The 19,635-nt window shown below is 35.1% G+C and overlaps 2 protein-coding genes across 2 annotated transcripts; one reads left to right on the top strand and one right to left on the bottom strand.

The window, feature by feature from the left end:
• The first annotated feature begins 7,028 nt into the window (after positions 1–7,028).
• Positions 7,029–10,788, top strand: LOC127879212 (uncharacterized). The gene is made up of 3 exons (XM_052425920.1): positions 7,029–7,336; positions 7,769–8,021; positions 8,439–10,788. The coding sequence occupies exons 1-3, from the start codon at positions 7,115–7,117 to the stop codon at positions 9,548–9,550; spliced, it is 1,587 nt and encodes a 528-aa protein (XP_052281880.1). The 5' UTR covers positions 7,029–7,114; the 3' UTR covers positions 9,551–10,788.
• LOC127879209 (uncharacterized) lies at positions 10,782–14,823 on the bottom strand. Its single transcript, XM_052425916.1, has 5 exons — positions 14,481–14,823; positions 14,098–14,190; positions 13,406–13,486; positions 12,713–12,775; positions 10,782–12,266 (listed from the first exon to the last, which is right to left on the bottom strand). The coding sequence occupies exons 1-5, from the start codon at positions 14,725–14,727 to the stop codon at positions 10,993–10,995; spliced, it is 1,758 nt and encodes a 585-aa protein (XP_052281876.1). The 5' UTR covers positions 14,728–14,823; the 3' UTR covers positions 10,782–10,992.
• Positions 14,824–19,635: the final 4,812 nt, after the last annotated feature.

Raw genomic sequence — 19,635 nt, 5'->3', positions numbered from 1 at the left:
GAGGGGAAAGGGAGTAGTAACTAATGGCGAGTGCCTGTGTTTCCAATAACATTAGAGGTACTAAAAGAAGTACAACAAATATAGTCGCGTTGACAGCTCAGTTGAAAGTTTAGATGTCATAATTTGGGATCCATACAATCGAAAGATTTATTGACACCTTATAAAAAGTTTCAATCAATTTAAAATCGCATTTGACTTTAGTTGTTTCAAAGTTACAACATTTTGAAACAAAGCTCATTCTTCTTTGTAGTTTTATTAATAGAAATCGTGAATACCGAGTTATTTCTTACTTGTCTTTAGATTTTATCGACTTATTTCGTTTAGAAATACTGTTGGGAGTTAAATCCTTACAAGGTAAAATAATCGCGTCGTTTTACCGCGTATTCGAACGGGCAGAAATAATAAATCGATGTATCAATTTAAAAGCGTACACGTTCGGTTTGTGTACACTGCTTTTAAATAATCGATTTATTCGATAACTAACGAATAAATTGCTAAAAAATTGATTGTGTATAATTCTACATACGTTGTAAGGAAAATTATTAACAAGGATTTGCGGGTTACTTGACACTACATAAAAGTGTTCTGTGTATTTTTCGGACCGGAAATAGCGGAATCGAATCTGTACATTTATTGATTGAGTTGTATTGTATAATACATTTCAATCATTGTGTAATTGCATGTGCATGGTTGTACGTGTGTGAGAGTGTAAATAGTAGTAAATAGTAAATAGTTTAATTGAAATGTATTTTTCAATTGTTCTTTAATGCGCATAAATAATTGTAATTATTATAATTAAATAAGATTATTTTGGCGATTAAATCGTACTTATTAAATTAATTTAATTGAATTTATTTTAATTAACCGTAAACATGTATTTATATTTTTTATTTTGAATTTGATAAAACTTGAACATTAAGATTTTGACATAAGTTTAATCTAAACGCTACACTAATTGTTTATTGTTGATCATTAAAATAAGAGGTTGAACATTTAATAATAATACCTCATTTTTGGTTTTCAATAATTGAATGAATGTGTACAATTATTTGTTGCAATTTTGTGTTATATGAAATCTACGGTATACTATTATGCATAGATGTATAACAATTGAATGAGATTTATTGATCACTATTAAGTTAGTGATTTAGTGTTTTATTATATTGAATCATTTTGAGTTGATAAGAAAGGCAACCGTTGTAAAACGGAAGTTATGAATTGAGGATTTGAAGGTTGATGAATCTGGACTGTGTGTTTTACCAAGTGTCATATAACCAAATTGAATCTCAAAGTGTATACAACTGAAGTGAAATAAACACATGGTGAACATTATTGAGTTTTAATTGTGAATTATTGAATTGAAAATAATATTAACTTGAAGTGAACAATACATTATGTTGAAAACATAAGTAATTGAAAATGGATACGGAGAAGGAATTAAGGAGACAAAGAAGGGAGAAACATATTACCAGACAACAAACAGGAAATATGAGAACGTTTTTACGAGGAAGAGGTTACTCCGGAAACAGAAGCCCATATAGAGGTGGACGACCGTACGGGCAAGATGCTTATCATAGGAACATTAAATTTCAACAATATTAAAACAGAAAACAGCTCTTAGTGATGGGGTTAATGAGGGCTGTGTCAATAGCACTGCCCCTAAACTAGTTGAAAACATTTTAGTAGAATGGTAGTGATGCTAACCTAACTTCTATTACTATTAACGGCAAAGAGACAACCGCGCTAATTGACAGCGGGTCACAGGTCAGTGTGATAACTGAACTGTTTTACAACAAAATGACGCCGAATGAATTGGATCTTGAATTAAAAGAAGCTAATGGCACCCACATTCCATATTCTGGATATATTCTGGCAATAATTGGAAGCAAAATTTTGGACATCAGATAGAAACGATTCTTCTTGTTGCGCCGGTTGGCGAGAGTCATGTCAGCGCTCATGTCATCATAGGCACAAATATTATCAGACATATGAAATACATGTGCAGTGATGAATGCCCGGATGATAAATGGAAAGCGGCTTTTTATGCAATAGAATTAAATATTGGGAAAGTGCTTTCAACCAAAGACATCATGTTACATCAAAATGAAACCAGGACAGTTGTAGGTCTCCTGCGAAAACGTCAAAACACTGAAGCAGCTGTAACGGAACAATGCCAAATTGACAGTCATGGGGCATTGGTATGTCCTAGATTTACATCCATAAAATACTCGTGGCATAACTGCAAGGATACCTGTGAAATTGTATAATATATCTGCAAGATCTGTTAAAATAAGAACAAAACACGAACTTTGTGAATTACAGGAAGTAAACATTCTGCATGAAGCTCAAATATTGCAACCGTTGAGCGCCACCATATCATCTATAAATACTGCACCTGAATAGAAAACAAAACAAGTTATGAGAAAATGAAAAATGAATACTATGTTGATATCGAAGGAACTGATTTAACTCCGGAACAAAAGCAATAGATGTATCAGTTGTTTAGAAAATGGGATACGGTGTTTCCGTAATAAAAAATTGACATCGGACAAACTACCGCGGTGAACCTCATCGACGAATACCCCCCCCCCCTCTCCCCCCGCTCTCTTCAATAAAGTCCGAGAACATCTCAAAGAAATGTTAGAAATCGGAGAATCTCAAAGTACATGGTCATCAAATTGTGAAGTCGTCAGGAAAAGAGGATGGAACCATACGATTCTGTATAGAGTTTAGAAAACTCAATGCAAACACGAAGAAAGAAAGATAATTAGATAATTATGCTATACCTAAAGTTGAGGACACACTACATCATCTAGCAGGATCACGGTATTTTTCGAAATATGACTTGAAATCCGGGTTCTGGCAAAATGAGTTAGATGAAGATGACAAGGAAAAGACAGCGTTTCAAGTGAGAGGATTAGGATTTTATTAATGTAGCCGTCTTCAATTCGGACTCTGCAACGCCCCCGCAACATTTCAACGTCTAGTGGAACGCTGTATGGGTGACTTAAACCTAAAAGATTGCCTCATTTATTAGGACGATATTATTATTTTCTCCAAAGACGTCAAAACAATGATTTCAAGTCTCGACTAAGTGTTCTGTCGTTTAGCTGAATATAACTTAAAAATCAAATCATCGAAATGTGAATTTTTCCAAACAAAAACAACTTACCTCGGTCAGGTAGTATCAGCAGATGGCATAGAAGCAGATCCCGTCAAAATAGAAGCAGTAAAAAATCGGCCAACTCTTAAGTCTCTAAAACAAGTACGCCAATTTCTCGGCTTCGTTGGCCACTATCGCCAATTCATAAAATGGTTTGCTTTCATTGCACGACCGTTAAATAACCTGCAGATAGGCCATCCGACTAAACGAAACACACAAAAACAACAAAATAACCAAACCAGTACCATTTCAATGGGGATCCGATCAGCAAACAGCTTTCGAAGAGTTGAGGAAACAGCTCATCAATCCACCTTTATGAGGCTATGAAGATTATTCGTTGCCGTTCATACTACACACAGATGCCTACTCAAAGGGATTGGGTGCTGTATTGTATTAACGCCTGAACGTACACGAAACGGTCATAGCTTATGCAAGCCTTTCACTCAAACCATCAGAAAAGCGTTACCCGGCGCACAAATTGGAATATTTAGCGCTGAAATAGTTCATTACGGAAAAGTTTCATGATAATCTCTACGGCGCGTAAGGTTAGGTAATCACGGACAATAACCCGCTTACCTATCCGATTACGAGTGCAAAGATGGACGCGACAGGACAACTATGGCTTGCTGCGTTAGCCAACTACACGTTTACAACACGTTACCAGGCTGGCAAAAACAACGCCGACGCAGATGGGTTAGCCGGGTAGTAGTGAAACCGAAAACGATAGCTGCTATAACTACTGTAGTAACAGTATATATTGAACACGCTCCCTATTGTTTCAGTACATACGTACATGAAAGCGACCCTGCAGACATACGCCTTGAGTTCTCACAAATGGAGAAAGTCTCAGCTTGCCGATTCGGAAAGTGCCAAGGTTATACATCATTTACAACGTGGAACAAGACCTAATGTAGCCCATTCATCAAAATGTACCAGTGTCTTGAAATATAACCTACATTGGCCAAGTCTTGTGTTAAAGGAGGAGATTTTGTATCGAAGGAATAAAATATGTGAGCAGGAGTATAGTCAATTAGTTTTGACAGAAACATTACGCGAAATAGTGTTTCGTAGCCTACATGATGACATCGGCCACCAAGTGATCTGACATTGTCATGATTTAAACAGAGATTCGTTTGGCCAGGAATGGAAAGTTTTGTAAAAGACAAGATCAGTAATTTCGCCCGATGCATAAGTTGTAAAACTCCAGCCGAAATTAGTACTCTCGTGAACATTGCAACGCTATCACCAATTGAGCTAGTTTGCATAGACTTGTTGAGTTTAGAAAAATGAAAAGGTGGATATGAGCATATTTTAGTTATCATCGATCTTTTTACGCGATGTGCGAAGGTGTTTCCAATGAACCATGGGTTCGTCAGGTTCAGTAATTCACGGTTCTCTGTCTCGAATTCAATAACGAATTCCAAACTGGCAGGAGAGTTTGGAGAGCAATCGCACTTCAAGCGAGGTGTCCCATGTTCGAGTCCAGAACTGACTGCACACTTTTCACCACCCGGCGACATGCACAATAAATTATGTGCACATCACGATTAATTTATTTTTAACGGACACGGTTTTATCTTTTATAAATAATTAAGTGCTGAAATAAAGTGGTTTACCGGTAACTCCCTTTTCCGGAACTGACTTTCTTTTCAGAACATTTAGGGACCTGACTTTGTAACGACAAATACGACTCATTATTATGTTAGAAGTTTTTACACGAAATAACTCGTGAATGAATTCTGCCTTGATACGATGTCTTGAATGACTTTTTTCTCATAAGAGGTCAAGAGTTAACTTTTTTCTTTTTCCATTTACACAATATGAACTACATGATGAATTGATTTGGTTTTAAGTCATTAGCTTAAGGGTGACATAAACATTGATTTGAATGTTTTCTCACATGCTTAAAACTTACATTTGGTTTGCGTAAATTTATTCATTTTGCGGTATAATTTACGAAGTTATATTTCTACATTCGTATTTTAACACGTATGAACAAACTAATGTTTGAATATGCCTACAATACAATATGCTTACTCTTTTCATGAAACCAGACGCTATTTATAGACGTTGAGAATGCCAAGGTTAAACAAGAAAGCGTTAGTAAGTGCGTGTCGCTCTAGAAAGCGATAAGTATATAGAAACCCATCCATCCAGCACAGTACAAGATACAGTCTAAGTTATCACACCCGTTAAAACACAAACCAATGACAGACACGGGCATAATATGTGGATTCGAGACTCGAACAAAGTTAACTACCATTACCATTATTTCGATTCGGAATATCTGAAGCGATTTGGATAACTGACTTGAGCTCAGAAGATGCATATAAGTTGATAGTGTTTTAGTGTGTTAATTGCAAATTTAAATATTAACTGTATATTGAATATTATGAAATTCTTTTGCCACAACGATACTGATACATATGTGTATATTTGATGTGACACATTTTAGTCGAACTTTTTTAAGCAAGTCATGTAGTTGGTTAATATATCATAATCGCACAAATGAACTTGTAGTGGAAAGACCGAATTTTGTAAATACAACACATGATATGATATGATTCAAATGATATTATCAATATATATATACATGTAATGTGTTTCTTTTTTTAGAGTAATGTGAATACATATTATTTAAGACGATTGAATTGAGAAGCAAACTAAAGTATTGGTTCATACAGAAAGGCTTTTTTGTTTTTTCCAAACAGTGTATGTCAATCTTAAGTATACGTTAAAATGACCATAATTCTTTCCGAAATGAATTTACCATCTATGTTAGTGCTGAGTAAAATTGAAATTGTGTAGGCACTTGAAAAAAAATGACGTGATATAGATTATGGATTATTTTAATATAAAAAACAACCGAGTAAGAAGCTTGCATCATGACTTGTTATCATGATTGAAAAGTGTTTGGTAGCATTTGTTGCAATTATATGTCAGACTTATCTACCGGTATGTAGAGTTTATAAAAACACCACAAACATCAGCTCTACATATTTGTGTTTGGTTCGTGTGTGTTTATGTCCTGTTTTAGTCCGTTTCTGTTAAAGATTCTTTCTGGCATATTCTACATTTAACTCATGTGATCTATCAATTGGGAATGCTATCTCAGTCTTCCGTTATCTTTGAATTCCTTGTAACATAAACTGCATCTACAGGTGCATTTATTATCGCTCTCTGAGACGTGTATCATCTAAAAAGATATTGAAAAGGATGGTTGAACACATTTTTATATCATAATTAGATCGACACGTCATATATTACCTTTAATCCATTACTGAAGATAATAACGAAAAGGGCGTATATCAGCCATCTACAAATAGGGGTGAACTAAAACAGTTTGCTGGCAGGGACTTTTGTACAGCGTTATTATAATTATCTAGTACGTAACGTGACTAAGAAAACACATTTATTGCTCCCAGAACATGATATTGAAATGTAATATTGGTAAACACACATAAACCTTATTAAAGATGGGTAGGTATTTCGTGACCCTTTTGAACAGGAATGATCGATGTGACATTTAAATTCAGATAAAAAAATGTACTTAAAAGAAAATCAGTTCCAGCAAGGGGTTAAACCACTATATTTCGGGAATAAATTAATTTTCAGAGATAAAACCGCGTCGGGAAAAAGTTATCGTAATTTTTGTTAGATTTTACTAAAAATATGAGCAAATACTGTGTATTAAAAAAGGACATTATATTTGTACATCTAATTCATCGAAGTGGACAACATATTTGTGACGGTTTTCCTTCAATACCTTTTTATCCAGACGTTTTCGACGACTACGATTTTGAAACAACAAAAGAAACGAGGGAGCACAAACACCGTAGGCGTATAGCCCATTTCACAGGAGCTTCGGAAATTATCGGAAATTTTCGTCAAGTCATATCACATGGAGAATTATCAGCTGATCGGCTTGTCCAATCAAATGCTGGTTCCAAAATGTTTACATTATTCAAAGACTTTCTGAAAATGGCGGCGGCATCAACATCAGACGAGCGTTCCTTTATTGATTTAAAAGATGCATATTCTTCTGGAAAATTTCCACAAATGTTGAAAAAATTTAACATTTCTACAATTATTACATATTTCCTCCAGACACATGCCGATTTTCGTTCTATTAGAGAAGTTTCCTACGAGCTGTACGCCAATGGGCACGTCAGAGTAAGTAAACAAAACATGTAATGGTAGAATCTAGGTCAAGTTCCGAGAAAAAGGAAAACATTTTTTTTAATTGTAGCGTTTTACCTGTTCAGAATTTCGACATATATTTTCATTCATATTATGTGTAAGAACACTGATTTATAATATAAAATAAAGCTTTTCCTCGACATTTTCTTAATTGCAAAATGCATGCGTAGTGTTTCCTTAACCTTCTATTTCGTACTCAAAATGATTCATACCAAACCGTTTCGGCACGTTTATTTATTAGTTTTCAAGCCGGTCTAGGCTTGGACTATTATTTTATTTTTTAATTTATTTTGAGGCTGGTTATAACCACAACGATGATTTCTACGAAAATACAGTGTCAGTGTGCTCAGTTTATATGAATGCAACCAGTAGATCTATATTTTGCTATTATTTGCATTATTACAGGACATATGTACCAGAGAAGACGTCACTGCTGAAAAGGTTCTGGTTAAAGCTCAATGCCTCGCACACATGCGACAAAAAACGTACGAGATTTTGGTTATATTGGACAGGAGTGGCGATATCATTCATGCCCACTGCAGATGTGAGGATGGGCATGGACCAGAAGCGACATGCAAACACGTTGCAGCCCTTTGCTATGCCCTAGAGGACTTCGTGAAGGTGTTTATTCTGCCAGAAGATGTCCAGTCATGCACAGGTAAGAAAAACTTAGATTATTTTCAACACGTGTATTCAAAGACCTTAAAAATAAATTCTATTATCGAACCACAATAAGTATGTTTTGATTTGCAAACATTCACTTTATATCTGTTTTAATTGAATATAGTGAACAGTTTGCATCCTGATCATACTGCGCTTTCAAGCGCAGGCCTATCAGAGTCAAAACTGGTCACAGTTCCCTTATGGCTCTATCCCATGTTTTACTGGTATGATGGGCGCGGGTTCGATTCACACAAGGAGTTTTTTTTTAGGGGGCCATAATATAAGCAGATTTTTGTCATTTTATTGTCAATTTGGGGATAGTCTTCAAAACTGGACAAAATCATTTTTGACATAAATCTGGGGTATAGCCCCTGTAAATAAGTTAACAATATTTTCTATTTCCTCATTCCAGATAAACTAGAAGCTTGGAACAAACCAAGAGACGTAAAACTTCCAGCTGCACCTCTCTATGATGTGGACTTTACAAGGAAAAAGTTTGGGAAACAGCGAAAGCAGAAAAGAGAGCTGAAAGGGGTGCGGCCAGAATGGTACCAGCTTCACGAAGTGTGTGCTAGCGACAGGACTGCGGTAACAGAATTCCTGTCTGATCTAAAGGGATGGTCAGCAGAGAGTGGAAAGATGTTGCTGCTCAGCACTGTAGTGGATCTAGAGGAACCCGTTGAAACAATATCAACTGTAAATCATCTGTACAATTACATGTCGCAGTTCTTACAGAATGTAGAGCGCATTTGTTCGCAAGACGATGTTCCTCTTCAGGAACTTAGAGATGCGTTGAAAGTCTCTGAAGAGGAACAAGTCATGATTGAACAGAACACTCTTCTACAAAGTAGAATTTCAGACTGGTTCACCTTAAGGCAGTATCGCATTACAGGTTCTGTCGTGCATCGTGTTTGCAATTTCTACGTGTACAAACGATCAGACCCAGAAAACATTGTAAAATCAATCATGCAGCCCTCTTCATTCACAAGTGCTGCAATGAGACTTGGCATGGAACTTGAACCCAAAGTCCTAGAGCGTTATGAGGCTACCAAGAAGGCGGACAATGACGAGGTTACTCTGAAGAAGATGGGGCTACTTATTGACACTGAGTATGGTTTTTTGGCAGCCTCACCAGATTCTGGTGTTATTCAAAATGGTAACCTAGTAGGTTTGGTAGAAGTCAAGACAAAGATTGGTGACAAGTGGAGCAAGAAGTCAATTGCTGACAGTGTTAAAGACTCTGGCTACCCTTTAAAATGTGTTGCCAGCAATGACGGAACCACACATTTCATGCTGAAAGAATCAAATCCCTGGTATCACCAAATACAACTGCAGCTATTTGTGTGCAGGTCATTTGCTAAGTTTTGTGACCTTGTAATATACCATGTTGAATGTGGCGATTTTATTTGCTTACGGATTAACATTGATAATGATTGGGTCAGGAAACATGTAGGAAAACTGGAGCAATTTTTTGATACACATATGGCTCCAAAAATAATTGAAAAACATAAATCAGTAGTTTAATCTGCGAGATATAGACAAGTCATTTTAATAAATGACAAAAAAACTGTACATATGTTGGTTCTAATAACATTAATGTACATAATATCAGCATTTAAAGAATAATGTCAATACTTGTAAAATGAGCCACGTCAATGGGAAAGAGACCATTAGGTGATTGCGACCATTTAGGATCCAGATCAGCCTGAGCTTAAAAGTGCAGGCTGATCTGGATCCAAACTGGTAGCAATTGCCCAACGGTCCCTTTCCCATGACACGGCTCAAATATGACTGTACACATGTATATTAATATAACATGGCACAGAGTGTGACATAGAAAGGGACATAGATCTTGTAAACCCGAGCAACAAGATGTCGCACAAGTAGCAGCAGAGTGTGACATTTTGCTTTCAACATTTAACAAAGATCCATATCACACACACTCTACCATTAACATTGATGTTATTATACTGACCACATTGTGGCATTTGTTTCAGTATCAAAATTTCTTAATCACACAATATATATGAAATAGAATTATATGTTTTAACACAATTGACTTTCATATATTTGAGTCATCTACTTTTTATTCTGCGATAAATGTGTATGCCACCCATCGAAGAAGTGGGGGTATATTGTTTTGCACATGTTGGTCGGTCGGTCAGTCGGTCTGTCCACCAAATGGTTTCCGGATGATAACTCAAGAACACTTTGGCCTAGGATCATGAAACTTCATAGGTACATTGATCATGACTGGCAGATGACCCCTATTGATTTTCAGGTCACTAAGTCAAAGGTCACAGTGACTCGAAACAGTAAAATGGTTTCCGGATGATAACTAAAGAACGCTTAGTCAAAGGATCATGAAACTTCATAGGTACATTGATCATGACTGGCAGACGACCCCTAATGATTTTCAGGTAAAGGTCACAGTGACCTGAAGAAGTAAAAGGGTATTAACATAAAAACGTATTCACACAATTGCTGCCACTACAACTGACACCCTATTTGGGGGGCATGCGTGTTTTACAAACAGCCCTTGTTCTACGCAGAAGAAAGTGGTTCGAAATGACACTGCACAAGCGGCCTGGTGACAGTATTTTCCTGTGATCATTATGCCTTGTAATGATTTCCATGCAGGGGGTTAATTTTAGTAAAGAATAGAGTAAATACCATTATGAACAAAAGTAAGGTATAATAATATTAGTTTTCTTGTTAAAATAATGTTTATTGTTACTGTAAATAAATCTTCGTAAATGTTACTTGTATTTTTATTTTTGCTCCAAATTGGCTGCAAATCAGAAAGCTTGAATCAACAATTTCTACAAGTCTATATCACATAATATTTCTAGACAGTGTCTATGTGATCACTTATAACTAACTGGTCAGGCTTATCTGGAAAACCTGATAAAAATACAGACTAGGCCTTAAACATTAATCAGAGTTGTACTTCTTTGAAGTTTTTCTTACAACATGTCCTCATCCTCAATTTGCTCGTCTAATGTCTCTGTACTTCGTGTGTTTCTGACCAGGGGACCAAGGTTGGCTAAAAATCCACACACAAAACTTATTTCATTCATAATCGGCAAATACAATACTGGAATTTTCTTTTGCTTCAGAAATGTAAAATAGCTCAAACGAGCATTGAAATTTTCTACAACAATTCTTGATCTAGCAATTAGCCTTCCAGATTCACGATCAGTAGTGTCAAATTGTTTCATCTTCTCTGTAAGAAATGGAGGTCTATATAATTTTATGTCTTTACCTTGAATGCAATCTTTTATCAAAAAGCCTTTATCAACCATAAGTCCATCATGTGGCTTCAACCTAGTGGACAAATCACTTTGAGCAAATATTTCCTTATCCGAACTATTGCCTCCATAGGCATCTGAACAGTGAATAAGTGCACCATTTGGAGCTGTGCTGTACATAACCTTAACAGTGTGACAGTTCTTATAATTACTGAAGAGTTGCTTTCCTGGCAACGGTGCTCTTGGAACTTGAGTACTAAACTCCACACAGTCAGATATTGCAACTAAATCTGGAAAGTGTTGCTTTGTAGCAGTTGGCATGTGTTTGTGTACATTTTCATGAGACGGCCAAATCTTAATTATTTTGAACTTCCTGTACATTCTCTTTATCCAAAATTTAAAAATCTCTGAGATACGCCCAGTTGAAATATGAAACTCGGAAGACAAAACAGAATCTACAGGGTTTCTTTTCAGTTTGTACAGAACAAGCAATAACTGACTTTCAGTAGAAATATGCGAAAACAGTTTTGAAGGATCATCACTATGAGTTTGTATAGTGCATAAGGTGACTGAACATTTAGAAATTAAGTATTTGTGAAGAATTTCAAAAAGTTTATAATTTTCAATGCCAGTGAATTTCTTCAATTCTTTATCACTTGATTTCAATAATTCAATTTTCTCTAAACATGCCTGAACACTTTTGTTTTCAGTTTCAATAACTGTCTGTGTGGAGGTTGATTTTTTAACAACAAAATTTTGAGACGGTATAAGTGTCTGTACATCTTTAGACAGTGTGAGATCTGTGTTGGAAAATGTTGATCGTCTAGACTTTGGAGTCATTTCTGTTTGTCTTGAAGTTGGAGGTGTTTTCTGAAGAGCCATATTTCGCATTTTCTTAGGATCCTTCGGAGTAACCTGAGACTCCATTTCTCTGAAAAGCTTTCTTTTTGGCCGTACAGATGACGCAGTACTTGCAACTTCCTCTGGAGCTAAGGAAACAATCGAAAGATAATACACTTAATAAAAAAATTATGGGTACATAAGTATAAAATTCATTTGGCTGTATAATGTTTCCATTTGCCATACTGGGTGACAAAATATGCAGTTACAAGCCCTTACAGGGAGAGGGGTTTACTGGCCACCAACTTGAAAAAGCTAATAGGCTGCGTGAACATCTCCCCGAATAACTAAATTCGTACTGTGACATAATTATGTACTAGCCCGCTGTTTTGAATTTCTTTATTGGACAGAGAATTTATGCGCAAAATGTCACGGGGTGAATAGGTCAAAGCCTGACCGTGGGATCCACACTGAGCAGGTGCAAGCTAACCTGCCGACACCTTGAATTACTAAAATCTTTTAATACAGACATTTTAAAAAGAATTCTAAATTTATTGTTCAATATGTCTTATGAACAGTAAATTTAAGTACAGACCTGTGACGAAACAATCTGGTAGATTCATCTCATTATCATTTCTCATCTGCGAGGTTGACTGACCTAAAATATTAATGATGCTTTGTTTTAAATATCTACATAATTAGTTTGTAATAAAATCTCAAAGCCTGATTAATTTTCAAGCTAAAATTGCAACCAAGAAATATATTTACATAATCACTTAGACCAGGCATGTTAATTAGTGGAAATTAAAAGCACAACACCACTCCCTGGCATCAATCAGATTGCAGTATTTCAAACATATAGTAGCACATAAACTTTGATGAATCAGCTATTAACAAATTTAATACCTCCATAAATCGGCTGTTTTAAAAAGGCAAAAGGTAAAGGCATTTGTATATAAAGTTTGAAATTATATCATATTCTACCGACGTGTACATTTACCTCCCCGATCATTGAGTCACAAGTCGGCCATTTAAATTGTGCTTGTCACAGATAAATAATTTTAAACGCCGAAGTTGGTTACAGCTTATTAGTGATCATTTGCAAAAATAAATTGGTCAAGCAGTATGAGTTTATAACCACACAAGGTTTTTAATAATTTATAAGGATATAAATGTATTGTCATTGTAATAAATACACTCAGATAATTCTTTATTGTCATATTTCACTGACAATTCACTTTTGCACGGAAAATCAGTTCTTTTGAATTATTCAGTTAAAAATACAAACCGGTATTGCTACTTTGTGTTGAATAAATTTGGTCACTCTCCTGGGAACCCGAGTATGAAGTTGGGCCAGCTTGTGAAGACTCTAAAATATTCAAAAAGTTTATAAATAAAATATTTAAATGAATGATAAACGAGTATGGGTAGACGCTGAATAAATCTTAACGCATATGATAAATAAGTGTTTAAAATTATTGAGTGGCTAATCAGATCGCAGTATTTAAAACAAACGGTAACGAATTATTTTATTACATCAGGTCAGTAAACTATTCAATCTATTAACAGTTTTCTTATCAGTTTAACAAATTGAATACCTCAGTCAGTGGTTAATTGACTGTTTTACACGGTACATGTGCTGGTCACTGATTAATAATTTTAAACACCAAGTCGGTTAAAGCTTATAGGTGAGCATTTACAAAAAAAATTGGTCCAGCCACTGTTGACCAATTTATTTTTGTAAACACTCACTAATTAACTTTAAATGTAAGCGGCTTGAGTGAAAATTGAATCCTTTACAAGCACCGAGTGCAACCAGGAAACAACAATCTAATATTATTATATATTGCCGACCCACTCTGATTGGGTCTGTTTGCGAGTGATAATGGAAAGTGCGACACCATCCATGCCCCTAGCACCCGTTTATATGCCAGATTCTTATTTTAAATATAATCAAATGTTAAATTAGAAGTGACTTACCGGTACTAGTACCACTTGTTGTTGTACATGTTGAAGCAGTCGCAACATTATTCATGTTCAGAAGGATTTCAGCTGCTAATCTTCTCTCGTAAACTAAAATGTATAAGATTTTAATTAAATAATAATGTTGTCATAACATGGCAATCATAACCTCCAGTACTCAAAGCAGACGCTCAATCAGTCTGGCATTGAGTTCATAGGCAATCAATTCATTTCTGACAACTGACCATGCGGACATATAGAAAAAAGTAAAATTGCTACTTGTGGTACGAAAAAATGTGGGTACGAAATACACAAAAACATTTGACGCAGGTACAACACAAATAGTTAACAAATCTGCGAACACATGCGTGTTGTTCATAATACAAACTGTAATTACAAACCTGGAATGCCTATTGTTGGCACAAATGGCTCGCCAGGCCGACGTGCAGACGGGAAATGTGCTGAGCAAATTCGCAAGTTTTTCATTCGCGAAAATGTCACTTCCGAGATCTCTTCCTGCGTCATTCCTGCTCGTAACAGCCATTCCCTGCAGTTCTTCATATCCTTGATTGGTAATCGGTGAAATTTAACATCTTTTACATAACCAAATGCGTTTTTGCATCCTTTCACTAAGCACGAGGTCGGCATTTTCTTGGCGACTTCACCTATCACGATCAAGTATCCGCCATATTCCGTCGCAGTGTTGTGGTTTTTGTTACTATTAATAGTATATGACTACATTATTTTGTACATGTATCTACCAGCATTTGATTGGTCAGTCGATATTTGTTCGGAACCTTGATCGCGGCTTTTCGAGGAATTCCGTTGGAATTCGGTATGAAATGGGCTATTCATTAAAATGAAATACAAATATAACGTGACTTACCGAGTAAACATATCGGGTATTCCTTTACGGCAAACACGAAAACGACGCCATCTTGGAAGTAATTTCCAACTTCCGGTGACCTCGCTTCAACCCAGTGGGCTCTATTTTACGCATGCCACCTGTGTAATACGTATCGACGTACATAGCTTGAATGTAATCTTATTTCAGTCTTCAGAGGCTGTAAGAAGTAGAGCTCTGTTGTTGAAACATATTTACCATATTTCGTACACCTAGTTTGTTTGACAAATTTCCGATATACATCACTTCCTTGGTGTTGTAATATCTTTTAAAGATGGACCATATTTCTTAGTTTCCTTTAACTTTAAAACGTATAAAGTATCTCCTAATCGTTTTGATAGATTTTCTATACTTACGACACTAGGGCAATCAAATGGGTCACATTCGATTCGCGCTTTCACTTTTTCATTCTTTGTCTGCATTGGTACATTTTTAGCTCGGCTGTTTTCGGAGAAAACCCGAGGTATTGTCATAGCCAGCTCGTCGTGTCCGCCGTCCGTGTCAAGGTTTGTAAAGTATTTTAACATCTTAAATCAAAGTCATTCCACCAACAACATTGAAACTTCATATGTAGATGCATCTTGATGAGTTCTACATGCCACACCCATTTTTGGGTCACTAGGTCAAAGGTCAAGGTCACTGTGACCTCTAAAAAAAATCTGACAAGCTTTCGCAGCCGAGCGTGGCACCCGTTATGCGGTGCTCTTGTTATTTAAATCGTTTGGTTTGTGTCTTGGCGTTAGTGTGAGGTGAGGTCCTCAATCCTTTATAAACCCAAAATGCCTTGCATTTACAGTCCAGGATCGGTAATTCCGAGGTTTGGCGATCCCTCAAACCTTTGTAAACTCCAATACTTTGCATCGTTAGTCCCATAGCGGTGATCTCCGTTTTAACCATTTAAGGTTATAGTAAGCGTTCTTTTATAAAGATAGTGAATAAGACCATGAATATGTTGATGTAGTTTCTGATTTTCATTGTTTGCTATATGTTTTACGTCTATAATGTTTCCTGATTACTTTAAATTTCATCCTAGTATAAGCCGTTCTACTGTAGGGAATTTCCGCAGCGAAATCAAGAACCAGCGGATGGAATTTTAATTTCTTGACTTACACTCGAGTGCAAATATTTTTAATCGCACTTATTTTAGTAAAATTTAACACTGTTGAATCCCCGCTACCAAAACATTTCCTCAGTAAATTCACAAATGGTTTCGAATTGACATCTTACCAACCAACAAGAAACAGGATGGAAAGCAGTAAACCAAATGTTTGAATGATAAATCTTTACTAAAGGACTAGTTCCTTACTGATTACAAAATGAGTTTGAAGAGTGCATTTGCACGAGGATGCCAACAAAATCACTGAGATTAATTGGCTATCAGCTTCATTTTTGTAAAATAAAGTGTAAAATTGTCATTTCAATAATCTGTGAACAAATCTCTTTAATAAATCCAAATAATAAAATACTTAGATATGCTTGAAAGAGAGACAACTCCGACAACTCTATATTTGTAGAGATCTATTTATTCGTGTATTGTTCACATTTTAAAGTGCTGTATCGATTAATTAAGCTATCAATTGTTTCATTTACAAAAATTTAAAATCTAACTCTAATATGGATGCGCTTCTTGGTTTGTCTCTTTTTGACAAATTGTTTGGTCGATTGAGGTAAGGAACAGAACAGAACAGAACAGAATTTTTTATTTTGACTTAAGCATAACAAGCTTATCGTCATATACAAATACATGATAATGTTACAGACATGCGTGATGAATATAAATAATAACATTGTATAAATTACATTCATGAATTCATAAATCACTCATCACTGGAGAGTGAGAGTGCTCTAATTGCAAGTTATAATGTGACATGGAATACATATAAAAACATAACCACATTTGATACATCCATGGTTATCAAACAACATGTACCAAGCAAAGTACACTCAATTGTTAGTATAAGCTATAGTTCTTCTTAACAATCATGTGATAATAAACAAAGTGTTATCTCTTTTTTTGAAACATGATATACAATAGATGGCTAACTTTCTAAGTGTCGTTTTCTTACTACTATTAAGGAGTTTAATAAATTTGAACATACTAGGTCGCTTGTAATAGAATTCTGGGATATATTTGATTCTTTCTTCTAGGTATAACGGACATATTAGTATGAAATGGTACTCATCTTCGATATCGTTACAGCTACACAAGGGGCATATTCTTCCGTTCCTGTCAATATTATGATGTCTGCCTGTTTCAATTAACAATTTATGAGATGAGAGACGCATTTTGGCAATTATCCTTCTATGTTTTTTGTTTTCAATTAAATCTAAATACGATGACCTTTCGAATGTAGGTTTCAATTCTTTATACATATATAACGGTGTTGACGAATCAATATTAGACCTCCATTCAGCTACATACTGATCTCGCAATCTTATTTTTAATAAAGGGATGAATTTGTCGATATTAATAGATTCTGGGAATAACCATACATCTCCAAATCCTGAATGGTTAAGTATATCGCGAACTTTTGATGACCAATCCACTGTATTATTTCTTTGAACAATTTCCGATCTTTGCATATTTATAACAGTGTGTAAAATACAGTTACTTTGTTTTGTTTGATATAGTTTTAGAAAATATTTAACAATTCTTAAATAGCGTCCAATGATTAGAGGGAAACGACCGACTTCCGCATACAATGACAATGAATTAGTTGACATCTTTACATTTAATAATCTTTTACAGAATTTTCTGTGAACACGTTCAATATTATCGGCAGTTATAAACCCCCATACTTCACAATTATAATTCAAAATTGACGCAACATATGAATCGAATAACTTGAACATGATATTTATTGGGACTACCATCTCTTTTGTTATAGAAAACAATCTATTCATTGCTCTTGACGCTTTACCATACAAGGTGTTTGTGGCTGGTATGTATGATCCGCCACTAGATAAGACGATACCTAAATAGTTAAAGTTACTAACTATTTCAATTTCATTGCCTTTGAATGTCCATTTATAATTTTTGTTCAAGACACCACCCTTTCGAAAAACCATTATCTTTGTTTTATCCATATTTACAGTTAAGTTCCACTTATTACAATAAATTTCTAGGTTGTCTAAGGATTGCTGTAAGCCTTCTTTGGTTTCGGAGAAAATAACTGCATCGTCCGCAAATAGGAGTAGATAAACCGATAATTGATCAAGTGTTATACCAGCGTTTAAACCGTTTTGAAGACTGAATTCTATATCATTCACAAAAAGTGAGAACATGATCGGCGATGTTATTTCCCCTTGCAATAGTCCAACGTTGCTACTAAATATGTCAGAAAGGGAACTCATGTGTTTAACTTGCAGTTTCACCTCATTGTAAGGACTGACCAAATAGTTTGTCGCAACCCAATTATTTTTGGCCATTCAACAAATATTGTCTAGTTGGTCATTTAAACTTGGTCAGTGACCACTTTTGGGGCCAATGCGTAATTAAAGTACCAGAAAAATAAGCACCAGAAAATGTCTTGTGATGTATATCAGGACAAACCATCTTGATATACTTTGGTACAATTGTCTTTAATTTAGATTCTAGAGCTTGTAATCTCAATATAAAAACCGTTTATGTTAAAAAAACAGATTTTTTTCCTTAAAATACCTTAAGTCCATACGCATACCGCCATGATTTAAACATTGATTATACATTGGTTATAAACGTTTTAGAAAAGAATGCATTTATAATTAAAGATATTTTTATGTATATACGATCATGCAATTCAAATACACAATTCGTGTCTAATTATGAAATATTATTTCACGATAACAAAGTATTCCTCTTTCCATTGTGTAATTACATTACAAAATGATTGAACTGCACAAACCACACGTTCGTATAAAAAAAATACAATGGATTTATAAAAAACCCACTTATGGCTATTTTCAGCAGTAATAAATTATCAACGGCTTTCAGGATTCAAATAAGGATGATATTTCGAATGCAATAAATATATTCCTTTTAAGACGCTTTTATTAAAATTCCGTCATATTAATTTATTGCATTCGACGATAAGCTCAGAGCGAGAAACGTATTACGACCCCGCGCATCTTATCTAAAATACGTATTCTGTTCTTTTGTATCAAACGAAATTATTAAATACAGAATAAATTTATTACTTAACCGTTCAACGCGAGGCGAACTTGCAGGTTTAAGGTTCAATTAGGATCTTCACACTCTGCTTCAAAATAACAGTTATATCACTAACAAAGCTCGATTTAATTTCCTGAAATGCTGAGAACATATATTACTTCCAGAGCCTTGGTATTGAACATCGATCTATTTGGTTTGCCTGTCCAACAATGTGTACCCAGCAATCATCAAGAGTTTGAAAAAGTTGTTTGCAAACCGAAAAGCATATGGTTGAGGAATTGTATCAATTATGACTTTAGTTTATGGATTTTTTTTTCAAAAATTGTTATTTATGTCCGGATCAACAAATGATTCTTTCTGGTTTGATATTGTGTAATGTGTATGATAGCAAAACACATATTGTTAAAACACATGTAAAGAGAGCATATAGATCTTATTACGCTTTTTAAGACAGACAAAACGTTCATAAATTCAAAACTACCATAAAAAATAAACATTAGAC

This window comes from Dreissena polymorpha, chromosome 4 (assembly GCF_020536995.1).
Source record: "Dreissena polymorpha isolate Duluth1 chromosome 4, UMN_Dpol_1.0, whole genome shotgun sequence".
Lineage (NCBI taxonomy): Eukaryota > Metazoa > Mollusca > Bivalvia > Myida > Dreissenidae > Dreissena > Dreissena polymorpha.
The sequence above is the reverse complement of the archived record's forward strand: the minus strand, read 5'-3'. Positions and strand labels throughout refer to the sequence as shown.